Raw genomic sequence first — 12,872 nt, 5'->3', positions numbered from 1 at the left:
GGTCCATTAGATGCTGCAATCCTCTGATACGGTTTCAGCAACAAGGGAGAGCACAGCCTGTGGTATTGAGGCACGTGGTCTAGAGTGGTCCAGAGTGATCTGACAGCACAGGTCTGTCTGAAGTGGAAAACGGGATGAAAACAACAGAGCCAAGTCATGCTGGGCTTGCACATGTGCTGCACAGAGTGGTACAGCCCACAGCCCTGAGCGAGATAAAACACTACAGGAGACACACACAGAGCTTAGTTTTAGTAGGGTTTAAAAGATTGTTATTTCTACTTACATTCCATTAAGGTCCTGGATGCAGAGATGAAGCATTTTAAATCCTCACAGCAGCAGGAAGCAGAACATAAGAGGTGTTTAAAAAAATGCCTTGATTGAACATGGTAAATAAAGTACATGGGAAATGGCTTTGTGCAGCTGCAAACACTCACTTTCATGCGTGGGGGGGCCTTTCTGCATTATGTTTTAACTTGGTATTTCAGAGTCTTTGTAATACCTTCAGCCACAGCAGTAGGAGCAGCACTAACAGCTGTTCCACATCTTAACAGCCAAAGAGAGGTTGGGTTTTGTTGGGAGTTTTATTCTTTTTAAAACTTTGAAAAGGAAAGAAAATAAGTAGGGGATTCTGCACATTTTATGGCTTCAAGGATGAGCCTGGCCCTCAGCCCATTCCCACAACAGGTATAGCTTCCTCATTACGCCAGCATTCATGCAAAACTGAACTGTATGGAGGTGGGAGCCCAGCTGTGCCAGGACATGGGCTGCAGGCAGTAAACCAGAATACCAGTGCTGATTCCAGCTGCATGCAGTATAGGGAGAAATGAAAGGAGACGGCTGGTCCTGGAGTCAAGTTGAGTTCAGCAAGTTTTAGCAAGTTTTCTAACCCTGTCCCTGTACTGAAATGGGGCTGTTGAAAAATCAGGTGCCTCCCTGTCTGGAGCCAAGACACAGAGTGGAGACAGAGAAGGCAGGGCACAAGTCTGCAGCTTCTTGAGAAGCATCTCACTTGCCATGTGCCCACAGCACTGCCCACCCGGCCCTGCCAGATGGAGGGATGCTGGAGGCAGGCAGGTGATGGGGGAAATGCTGCCTGTTCCTGGCCCCGCTTCCCACTGGATTCTGCCTGCCACACGCACATATCCTGCTCAACTGATGGCAGAGCCCTGTGCACCACCACTGCATGTAACAGCCCTGTGCTGGCACCGTGGGAGGAGGAACAGCTCTGGCACGGTGCTCCAGCAGCCACAGTCTGCTGTCACAGGCCTAGCCAGCTGAGAAGCAGCTGTTGGAGAAAAGATTTCTGCCAGAGGTGGACTGGGGTAATGACAAAACAGATGTTTTGCTTCTGTCTTGTGCCTGTTCAGCCTAACTACCCTTTTTATTGCTGTCTCATGAAGCACTAGCAAGTTCCCACAAGGGCTGGCAAGAACATACAAGAGAGGACACAGCAACCACGGTTCCCCTTGCTTGGGCCACTAACCGCCTCTACAGCCCCTGTAATGGGCAAGGTACCCAGCAGCTGCTTTAGCCCACACCAGGGCTGACCTCACAACCACACGATGATTTGGCACCGCGGCTGGGACCTGAACTGCAGTGCAGCGATGCTCTGCAGTTTCCCAGGCTAACCAAACTGGGATAACCCAGCTCCTACGACACAGGGGGTCTTTGGCCTCCTTTTTAACACCCTTCTGTTTGCACCCTCCAGTAAAGAAAAACCCTCCCATAAACTGGATTGTATTTCCATTTCCTGGCAGCACTCTCAGGACATGGAAGGCAGCTGGCCTGGCTGGCTGGTTTACTTAGTCTGTCCCCTCTCCTGAAGTGCAAGAATTCTTCCCTCTGCCCCAGGTGTCAGACAACAAAGGAAGCCCATACCTTACAACAAAGCTGGGTGAGAGCTGGTCAGATCAGGCTTCCTAGGGAGTAGATAAGGGTATGGAAAAGACTTGCAAAACATCTGAGACATGAACCTTTCAGACACTGTTTCCTGGAAGCAGATGCACATGCAGGGCAAGAGAGAGGGCAACACACTGCTCTGTACGGAGGCACTGAGGGGGCCCTTGGCCTCACAGCATCAGTGGAGCATCAGTACCACAGCAAAAGTGCAGTGGGTTTGTAGGCCAAGCAGGGTTCTGTGCCAAGAGGAAGTATTGCTGCTACTTCTTCACTTCTAAAAAGCCATCAAATTCAGACTATATACAACATATATAGAAATAACTTTTAATTAAAAAAACAACCTTGCATCAGAGATTGTATCAGACATTGAGGCAAGATTCAAGTTTAAGACAAACCAGTGTTAAAAAAGTATTTTAAAAAATAATCAGAATGTGCAATAAACTACAATGTAGCAATAGGTCGTAGTGTTGAAACTTTACTGAACTGTTTTCATATGGCCTGTGTGTATTTCCTGTCATTTTGACCAAAAAAATAAATTGACACTAAAGCTGGGTCATCTGTCCAGTGCCATTCCAGATATTACACATGGAAGAAAACTGCACAAAAAACAGAGACTCCTATTAAATTGCCTTCAACTGTCCTACACAGAAAAACTGCCTGTTGATGGATTATACGTACATTCAATGTTTAATCTCTGTTAATACCTCTTGGGATTGCAGATACATTCCAAGCTATGCTATTAGGTGCAAGTTTAAACAACTTGCTTTTGTTTTCTCACTGTGAATACACTGGGAAATGAAAAATCTATCCAGAATCACAATGGAAAGCTTTGGGGCTTTTTTTTTTATTGCTCTTCAAGACATCAGTCATCTTTTCCTTTCCAGCTAGTCACCAAATGTTGGCATACTTACTAGACTCTTACAAGGCACTGTACAGAAATTGGAACAAGACTTTAACATATTAAAGCAAAGTATTATGAGCCTCATTAGCTACCCAAGGACTAAGGAAGTAAGATGAGCCAAAGCACAGTATTCCATGGGGTGTGTCACTGATACGACTTGACCCCTCTTTCTTCATGTCTCTCCCTCCCCACAGGCCCGAAGCAGAGACACTGCTTTCCAGGTGTGAGATACATTGACTATGGCAATGCAGCAGGCTACGTCTACCTTATTGCTTGAGGACATCAATATGAAACATGCCCTGGCACTACTGAGAGCCGACTACACAACTTAAGCTAGATGCGAGGCTTCCAGATCCCCTGGTTTGAACTGCTGGTTCTCACCTACCCTTACCTTACACATGCAGTTAGGTTTTTGCCCCATGGTCATGCCACACAAGAAAATAATCTGAAGCTATCGCTTATCCCCACTATTTTCAAGTAGTTTTTCTGTGTTCAGCTGAAGTTGTTGGATAAGGTAGGCAGCATCTCCTGGTGCACCAGAGTCCACTTGAACCAGATATGCATTTGAAAACAAACAAACAGTAAAGGATGATTATTGACAAATGTGGCAATATGACAACAGAAAGTGAATGGTGCCGGCAATTTATGTGCTCCCACTCCCAACACTGGGAATATTAGACTTCCAGCTTGAAATAATTACTTTCTCTTGGGGTTCAGGAAGAAGAAAGTGTTGTCTTTGGGATTTATCCTGCCTGTTACAAAGCAAGAAAGAAAATATATTATATGCAGCTAACATAAAGGTTTTGAATTGTACTGTCATATGCTGTGTGAAAGAGAAATTTTACCTTACACTTCTCTCCACCTTAATTGGCTTTCTTAATGAACCACATTATTCCCTGTCACCTTTGTTTTCTTGTACTGTTGCTTCCCAGGGAAACGCTTTTGCAGTCTTCTGACTCCTGGGTAGATTGTTTTCTTGGCGGATAGCCATTGTCTGGCAAAGCAGTGGGTGTGCCTGGAGTGCAGGGAGAGTCACTGGGGAAAGCTGCAGTTGACACTTCAGTCTGATTTGTTACTTGATCTTGGCACAGTAAAGCTTCTACCTCTTCATCTTTTAGTGGAAAGACTCGAAGTTCCCACAGCCCAGACTGAAAGGAAGAGTAGGAGTGAGGTGGAAAAGGGTATAGAGGATAAAAAGGGATTTCAGTTTAGTCTGAACTGATTAACTCTGTACAGAATCATCTCCTATCAAGTAACAAACAAGTGTCTTTCTTTACAGTGTTTGCAGGGCTCTTCAGATAAAGAATAACACTGCTAGGCACCAAGATGTAAGCTGGCTGCATAAGGTTTTGAACTAATAATAGACCCACTCTTGAACAGGCAAGAAACTCTTTTCCACAATGCCCAACCATCAGGATATCTGACCCCCTAACGACCAGGCCTGTCTGGAACCTTGGCCAACACCCCTGAAAAAACCCCAGCCTGAACCCAGTCCTTCCATACTCACCTCAAAAACATGTGCCATGTGTACTGAGCAATGAAACTTTTACCTGTTGACAGATCTGGCATTAATTTACAAAGCACAGCAATATAGTTCTAAACAGGAGTACTACGTTCAGTGCACATTAACTAAGATGACAGCCTGAGATTCTGATCAGTGAGACAGGAGAGTATCTTCAGATTTCTTTGTTGGCACTGAAGAACTGACCAGACCTGGAAGCTATTGGAAGCACCCACCTTCTCTTCCTGGCTCTCCCTGCAGAGTGGTGCCATCCCTGAACATACAGAGCTGTGGGCTTCCAAAGTTGGGACAGGAGCAGGGTCAGCAGCGCAATGGTCTTTCTGCACCGAGTCCTGACTGTGTCGACCATCAGCATTTTTGCTGTAAGATCTAGTGCAGAATTAGAAATGAGTTTTAAGAGCTACTCCCTGCCCTTTCACATTGCCATGAGCAGTTCACATTTTCTTTTCAGATGTTCAGTTTCTTCATACACGCTGCCTCCATTCTGCTTGTTTAAACCAAAAAAGCAGAGGAAAACTGGTGTGATTCTTGACAACCTTGTTGGCTGGAGCCAAAGCAAAGCACTATGTGGAGGAACTAAGTGGATAAAAACGGGTGGGACAGGCACACTCTGGCTGCAGACAGCTAGTAACTGGTCCCACTCCTGCATCTTGCTCCACAGGCTCACCAGAACTGTGATTTTGAACAAGAGGAATCAGTGAGCCACAGGCTGTTCCACTCGGGAGAGCAGCATCACCCACTGGAGCCAGTGGGGGGGGTCCAAACTGCACTGTCAGCACTGTGCCAGTGCAACTTGAGACACAAGTCCTTGGGCTCTCCCTTATCACTTCTGCTCTGGACTCAAGTCCAAAGCACTCAAAAATGTAGTAAGATTAAAAATTTTGACCTACTTCTAATAGAAATTTAAACTAGATATGAAATAGTGGCATGCATCTGAAATGCCAGGTGGAAGCTTGACCTTGCTCATGTCAATGAGCAGTTTACTTCTGAATTCAAGCAGCACTAAGATTTTACCAAGGAGTTCACAGTTTCAAAATTAAGGCACATACAGAACTTTTTACTTTTCAGTACACTTTCTGAAGTTGTGAGGTTTATGTTCAAAATTGCTTAACAGAATTCCTCAATATGGCTTAGCTCTAGTTTTATCCTGCATTAAAAAAAGCTATCTTTGACTATTTATTCCTAGTGTCATGGTTCACTTTCAGCCAAGAGTAGACACAAGCATATGATAAATAGCAGAAAAAGTTATCCCAACATTTATAGGCTGCTTTTTGTCCTGGCAGATTGTGAAGTGATTTATGGGAATCATTGTCTCAGGGCCAAACTGCAAATGCAGCTTTATGACATTTGTTCTGATATACACTACTTTTTGCAAGACTTTTAGTGGTTCTGTTTAAATCTGATGAGTTCTGCACCAGATGGCAAGCCTGTGAGAATGAACACAATGACTTTCTAAGTGTAAGGCCCCTGGCACAGCCCAGAACCCTTCAGTAACACATCTTTGAACACTGTGGAGTTTCATCTGAGTCAGGAGAGGGAAGAGGGACTCATGATACACTGGGTGGCTAAAGTCATAGTAACTGGGAGTGGCACAGTCTAGCAGAGCTCTGTGTTCAGTGAGGGAGGAAGGTATTTGTTTAGTTATGCCAGGTCACTAACATGCCCAATTTCTGTTAGTATGCATGCCTCAGCACTGCCTTCCCTTTCCAGCCACTAAGTCAAACATACCTGGTACTGTCCCTGATGAGTTAATTAATGAATGGTGCCCTCATTTTCAAACTTCTCTGTGGCAGCATTTCTGACATTGCTGTACTACAGCCCACACCAGGTTCAATAGGAAGGCTCTTATCAAAGCCAATACACCTGCCTGCTGTTCCTCCTGGGCCAGCGGCTCTGCTCCCAGAGTGACCACCTCGCACGCTCTCTTTCTTCGTACTTTGTGTGACGCAAGGAAAAAGCTTTGTCTGACAGGTCTTCTATCTGTAACGAGACACAGGGAGAGCTGTGCTGTCATGAGCATCACTAAAAACAACACCAGCCAGTATTCTATATAATTCTGCAAAGGTCTATTCAACAAACAAGAAGAGGCAACACAATGCATGCTTGCACTACAAAGGCACACTTACATGCATTCAGTTTACGAGAGCTCTGGTGTATGGAATGCTGTCACATTAGCTTTATTTCTTTACATGTCTGTGGTTGCTCTGAATGCATATAGAAATTACACACTTTCCATGCAACTAACACATTTTTCTCTATGGTGAGAGGCAGAAAATTAAGAGGACAGGTATTCATTTGCAAATCAAGGCAGTGTTAGAAGTACATAATAAAGACAGGCAAAAATTCCAACAGTTTCCAGAGATTGCTTTAGGAGGAGGCTGGGCGGCAGCAGGATTTGCCAGGTGCTCTTTAAGCACTGAGAAATAGGTTTGAGATCACCAAGGACTTTGATAACTCCACAGAGAGGAAGTCGGCGAACCTGAGGTGCCACATTCCTGCTGCAAAACCAAGCAGAAAATGGCTTCTGCTTTGAAGAGACTATTTCTTACCCATGACCCCCAGTACAGCTTAAACCAGCCTTAATGCAAGTACTTTACCTGCTCATAGTAAAACAAGAGCCAGCTTTTTAGGTAAAAGATGTAACTATGGCACCCGACCTTCCCTGTGAAAGTACCATCTGTGTTTCTCCAACGGCAACACACCAGGAAGTTTGTTCCTTAGCCAGGGCTGGCCAAGGAGCACTTTGCCACCCCTCCCCCTCACTCCCCGATGGCAGGGGAAGCTCTTGGCTGGACCCCTCCAGTACAGCTCACAGTTGTTTCAAAGTGCTCCAAACCATTCAAAGTTCACCTAAAAAAGCTGAGGTTGGCAGGAGCATTTGAGTGCTGCAGCCAAGGAGTTTATGCCAGCTAGTCCTAACTCAAAAGCTGAGAAATTCTTGGAAAGAACAATTCCTGATCACAGGAGCTGTGAAGATGCACTGCCAGATCAGTCCTAGATAAGAATCGTGCTAATAATTGGAGGGTCATGGAAAATAAACTGCATTTCTTTTTCTAAAGCAAAATCCTCAGTGGTGTTGTACATGTAACACCATTAATCATCCAATTGAGCCTACAAAATAGAGAACCAAATGCACGGTCCTCACTGCAGTGCCAGTTAGTGCCATCAAGACACTGGCACTGCTCCACTTTGTCATGTTTCTGTGGAAGCCATCCCCGTATTAAGTCTCTTAGCACCAAGGTGGTTGGTTCACAGTCATTGGCAAAAAGTACAATGGCAAAGTATCCCAACCAATCAATATGATCCCAAAGGCTTCATTTTGGTTGGAATCAGACACAAGACCTATTTGTAGAACTGTGGCTGCCCAGGTCCTCCTCAGCCCAGCACTCGACAAGAGCCGTCAGACAAACAGGGTGCTTTGTTTGCTCATTTCATCACTCCTTGCTGAAGGCTCCTTCATTGCTTTTATTTATTTATGTTAAACACAAACCACTTTGTTAGCTGCTGGTTTCCTTTCATGCAAGTGAACTTAATGGGCTTCCTCCTCTCTCTCAAATTCACCAGCTCTGTCACTTGGAGAGCATCCAAATGGGGCTACATCTCAGTTCACATTTTGTCTTTCCAAGGTCAATGATGTATAGCATGAAAGTGAGAATTTTATGAACTACAAAAGTGTTATTCCCTTGGGGAAAATTCAGGATTTTTCTGTGCTCAGACTTCCTTTAGAGTAGAAACAAAAGATAATTTAAAAAAAAAAACTTAAGAATTTTAAAATGCTTTTCTTAGCAAATTGCCAAAACTTACCATGCTGGGAAGAAATTTCATTTTTAACAAGCTGCCATTCAAAAATCAAAGTCCACATTCCTCTCCAAGTAGAGAGTTTTGAAAAATACAGAAATAAGCCTCGTTTGTTTTCCATAGCTGGTGATGGCAGATTTAACCACTTGTTTATTTAAAATGAGTTTACCCTATTCTTTTGAACACTAAATTTTCTTATTTAAAAATTATTCTCTGTTCTATGGATAAAAATTTCATGTTGTCAGATAAAAGGTCTCTCTTCTTGGTTCAGTACAGCCTCTGCCCCTCCCCAGCTTTGTAATGCTTTATGTATTTCCTCTAACAGCTTTAGGTTAATTTAAAGTTCTGTAACGGGAGAAATTTGGTGATTTTTCCTCACTAAGGTTAGTTTGAAAAAGGACAAAGGAAGTGTCATTCCTCAGTGGATGGATCTGGCAGTGATGTTGAGAGAAAAGACTATGGGGAAGGCCTGTTTGTGAGGCATGTCTAATGATTTCACCCAAAGAAAAATAAGCTCTGGATCCCCCCATGACACTACAATACACTGTGCATTAATGTTGAATAGCACCAGGAATATTTCTGAAAGGTTCTCAAAACAACAAAATCTGTGTTTCACTCTTTGGCTCCACAGGAAACTCTGAGTCATAGGCCATGAAAACACTTATACAAAACTAATTGCACAAGGAATTACTCCAAAGAACTTGTCATTACTAAAACAACTACAAAATAAACTCAAATGTTACAACTGTGCCTTTCCAGAAACTTTAACCTGGACAAAACAAATCAAAACAACACAGGAAAACCTGTGCCATACCCTCCCATGCCTTAAAGCAGTAAGACTGCAAATTCATACACGCAAACCAGGAAACTCAAATGTTCTATTTTCAGAAAGTATTTTTAGAGCAAGTAATAGAGCAGACATTGATAGTAGATTAACTTTTGCATTGCCAATTTTGTTCTTATAGGGCAAAATTTCCAGAAACAAAAATGCACCCACGAAAGGTAAGCTTTTTGTTCTCAAAGAAACAATGAATATGCCTGACTCCCAGCAAGTGCTGAGATTCCATCCTTGAAGTGTGGCTCATGTGGAACATGATGAACTGGGGACCCCGCATTTTTTTGTAACTTAGTAAATGTTGGGTGCAGGTCTATTGCATGGATACGGGTTGTTGCATTGAAAGCCTCTAAATGAAGACAGAAGAAGAAGAAGACAAGGAAGACAAAGAAGACGAAGGCGATGAAGAAGAAGGCAATGAAGAAGATGATGATGAAGACGACGATGAAGAAGACGACAAAAAAGAAGACAAAGAAGAAGACGAAGAAGAAGAAGGAGGAGGAGGAGGAGGAAGAGGTTATCCAGTGGCCGAAATTCCTGACTACTGCTTGACACAAGGACAACTCTGAAGTTTTAAATTTAGCTATGCAGAAGATAGAGAAGTAAAGAAACGATTATGTAGTACCACAAAAAATTTTTTGAAGTTGTGTCATTTCCAACACCACCATAGGCTGCTATGCAGTGAAATAAAGAGCATTTTATATAAAAGCAGAAAGTATATTTTGCCTTCCCTTGTGTTAGATGAATGACCTACTGAAGCTTGCCTTGACTTTAGCACATGGAGTGATTTCAAGAGTGTCTGCATGAGTGCAGAAAATGCCAACAGGTGATGGTGCTGTTTCCTCATGTCTTTTTACTCAGTAGCAAATGTAACTCGGCTCAAAGCTAAAGGAAGTTGAAGAATTATGATCAATCACCTTTTCTCAGTACTCTGAAAAACATCCAAACTAATTAACATGATCCCAAAAGAAAGGGGGAAATTGGTAAAGGATAATTTACACAAACAAGATCTTTAGCATTTTTCTCTTGTCCAGTATCTCTCCTCCTCATTCTACCCAGCAGCTGATAGATGATACAGAAGCAGTGGGCCACAGTGGGAGGCAAAGCTGCTGCATTGTTAAGTTATTTCCTGGCCAGAGGATGAATCACACAGGATTGAGTCATGCCAAACAGAAATGTACTGGGAGGGCTACTAATTCAGACATTAGGCCATGAGCTTCAGAGAGAGACCTTGAAGTCCCTTCAGCAGAATACATTAAAAGCACGAGACAAGTCATCTTTATGGGATCTGAAATCTAAACAAGAAATCCACTGAGTCCAAGCAAGCAAGTCTTGAAGCCCTGAATGCAAATCACTTGAAATTCTTCACTCCCCCCCAGATACCAGGACAAAGAGAGCAATGAACAGTAGATGCTCAAGGGGCAGTGTGCCATTGCTACCTTTATTAGTTGTTCTCCAAATGGTTTAATTAAATATCCTTGCAGGAGAGTTCTCCTGTGTGTGGAATTTGACCTTCTTGTTAAAAGGAAGAACAGGCATGTTTCCTGCTAGCTGGGATGGTACTAACCCAGAAGCCGGTGGGTGGAAGTGACATAAATTTGACCACAGATTTCACAAGAATTTCTCAATTACATTGGAAAAGGCAGGGACAGAGTAAGCTTTTCTCTTCCTTCCAGCCCAAGAGTATGCTGCCAAGTAAGTGCAACTACACCAGGTAAGGCACTGAGACCATGATGCTCTCCTAAAGGAAAGGTTCTGGAGCAGGTAGCTACAGACCTAGTAAACCTCTGAGGAAGCTTGTGCTTTTGTGGAGAGTATATTTTCTATCCCAAAGGAGTGACATAATGATTTGTTTATTGAGTTTAATGTAACCTTCTGCACTGCTACCTAAATGGCATCTTTTTCTGCTGCTATGGCAACTAAACTCCTGCTGTGGAAGTTCTCTCAAATAGCACCTCAAGAACAGATATTGTGGATAAAGGCAGGAATACAAGTCCTACAGTTACAATTGGTGATAGTGGCAGAGACTGGAGGGAGATTAGAGATGTCCAAAGGACACCTGAGAGATTTCTGGAAAAGTAGCCGCAAAAAGATTGAAGGACAGAAAATCAGCCTGGAGACCAGACCTGCTGATATATTCACCCTGAGGTTAGGAAATGCCTCAAACCCCTGATTAGGGGAGAAAGGGACCCCCAGCTGCGAAGTCCATGGACATTCCCTGAAGAAAAAGGTAGATTCTTATGTCTGGAGGAAGCAAAAGTAGCCCATGATGTGCAAATGTAGCTCAACAGGCAGGCAGGAAATGCTGAAGGTTATGTTGTTCCTGACAATGCAGAAAAGTTTGCTCCCAACAGGAGGGTTGCAGGAAAACAAATACTGAAAAGGAAACTGAGGAAACTTGCTGGACCCACAGGCAAGATGCCTAATTACCATTTGAAGAGCAACATGCCATAGGAACTGGCCATGGAAGGAGAGGATGAGAGGGAAGGACAGCACTGCACCTGCACTGTAGCAGGTGGCCCCAGAAGACAGTCACACTGGAAGAGGCAGTATTACAGCGCTCAGGAGCACGGTGGCAGAGCCTGACCCAAGGGACCCTTTGGGAGTGCTGACTGCGCAGCAGCAAGGGACAGAAGAGCCAGGCAAACAATGAACCAGGAATATTAGTGGTATACTTGCGTTTCTATCTTCCACTGTATGGATAAGACACATTTTCACAATCTGATACTTAATACTTTATTTTTGAAACTTGAAATTTACTGGGACTTGTATCAAGTCAGTGATTTCAGAAAGTATGTACCAATTACCCCAATTATATATTGTATCTTAAATAAACCTTGTGGTTTAATTAAAATACAGCCTACCTCTTCTTCATCTGTTTGCGATTTTTCTAAAGGTTGAAGTTTAACAACTCTCCAGCTAGAAATAAGACAAGGAAAATCAAATTAAGTTTAAGGTGCGGATAACAGATGGCTGAAATTTGTATTCTTCTTTCCCAACTTGGTATCTAACCTTTCCTTTTCCTAACACAGTCTTTAAGATATCCAATACAGTTGTAATAATATTTTTCAACTTAAAAGACAATTAAAAAGCAAATACGTATTATGGATTTAAAGAACAGAACAAGTATATTTAGCACTTCAGGCAATGTGCTACTAAGACACTGAAGTAAGCAGAGGAGACCAATTACCCTGCTTTTGAGATCTAAAGATGTTCTCTTTCTAAAACAAAGGAAAAAAAGGTCTATAGAATAATGGATTAAAGGCCTACACTGTATGAAAAGAAATAAACCTATTCTACTGCATCAGAATGGCTAGATTTTTAGAAAATATGCTAAATCCATTTCTGTTTAATTCACTGAAAATAGTTTACTACTTTCTTATGAATACACAAAAAAAGACAGCAATCTCCAAACAACCATTCACAGCTTGTCAGCCTGATGTCATACTAAAGGCCCTAACTACAATTAAGATTATATAAATCCACTTCTATTTTTAGCCAGTCTGTGCATCTGCCACACCCCTGTGTATTTCAGACTATTTATCCTGTGCTATCAGCTATCCAGTGTTCCCACCACTTCAGTCACATGAGCTGAAGTGCACAGATAAAAACCCAAGTGCATGAAAGATCATCTTAATATTATAACATTTTCTAACTCCGTCTTAATTATATTCTTAGTTAATGTTCTCATGTTCATTTTCATGTCTTTGCAATTAAGGAGGTTGTGAACAAACCTTGGAGTAAGGATTTCTTTGTACTGTAGTTTCTCCAACTTTGATGGTGCTACCAGCGACATGGGAATAACAATGTTGTCTATATCATAGGAGCTCTCACTTCTCAACCTCCTCCTGGAGTTGTGCTGAATAATAGAATCAACACAAGAGAACATCAGCTCAAATCATAGGAAATACATGCTA

General features: G+C 42.7%; 1 protein-coding gene across 7 annotated transcripts in view; it reads right to left on the bottom strand.

The window, feature by feature from the left end:
* Window positions 1-2,209: 2,209 nt before the first annotated feature.
* KANSL1L (KAT8 regulatory NSL complex subunit 1 like) overlaps window positions 2,210-12,872 on the bottom strand; it is a 65,269-nt gene continuing 54,606 nt past the window's right edge. For 6 of the 7 annotated variants that reach the window (XM_042035445.1, XM_042035447.1, XM_042035444.1 and 3 more), the window contains 6 exons: window positions 12,690-12,814; window positions 11,820-11,874; window positions 6,190-6,302; window positions 4,538-4,691; window positions 3,646-3,948; window positions 2,210-3,552 (listed from right to left, as the gene is read on the bottom strand). In XM_042035445.1, coding sequence (XP_041891379.1) covers window positions 3,700-3,948; window positions 4,538-4,691; window positions 6,190-6,302; window positions 11,820-11,874; window positions 12,690-12,814 — 696 coding nt within the window. In that variant the 3' untranslated portion in view covers window positions 2,210-3,552; window positions 3,646-3,699. Of the gene's footprint in view, window positions 3,949-4,537; window positions 4,692-6,189; window positions 6,303-11,819; window positions 11,875-12,689; window positions 12,815-12,872 lie in introns of all 7 variants that reach the window. The other variant, XM_042035443.1, reaches the window with a different exon arrangement.

Source organism: Corvus kubaryi, unplaced genomic scaffold (assembly GCF_017639235.1).
Source record: "Corvus kubaryi isolate FWS band 111438036 unplaced genomic scaffold, C.kubaryi_AGA036_p1.0 37383, whole genome shotgun sequence".
Classification (NCBI taxonomy): Eukaryota; Metazoa; Chordata; class Aves; order Passeriformes; family Corvidae; genus Corvus; species Corvus kubaryi.
The sequence above is the reverse complement of the archived record's forward strand: the minus strand, read 5'-3'. Positions and strand labels throughout refer to the sequence as shown.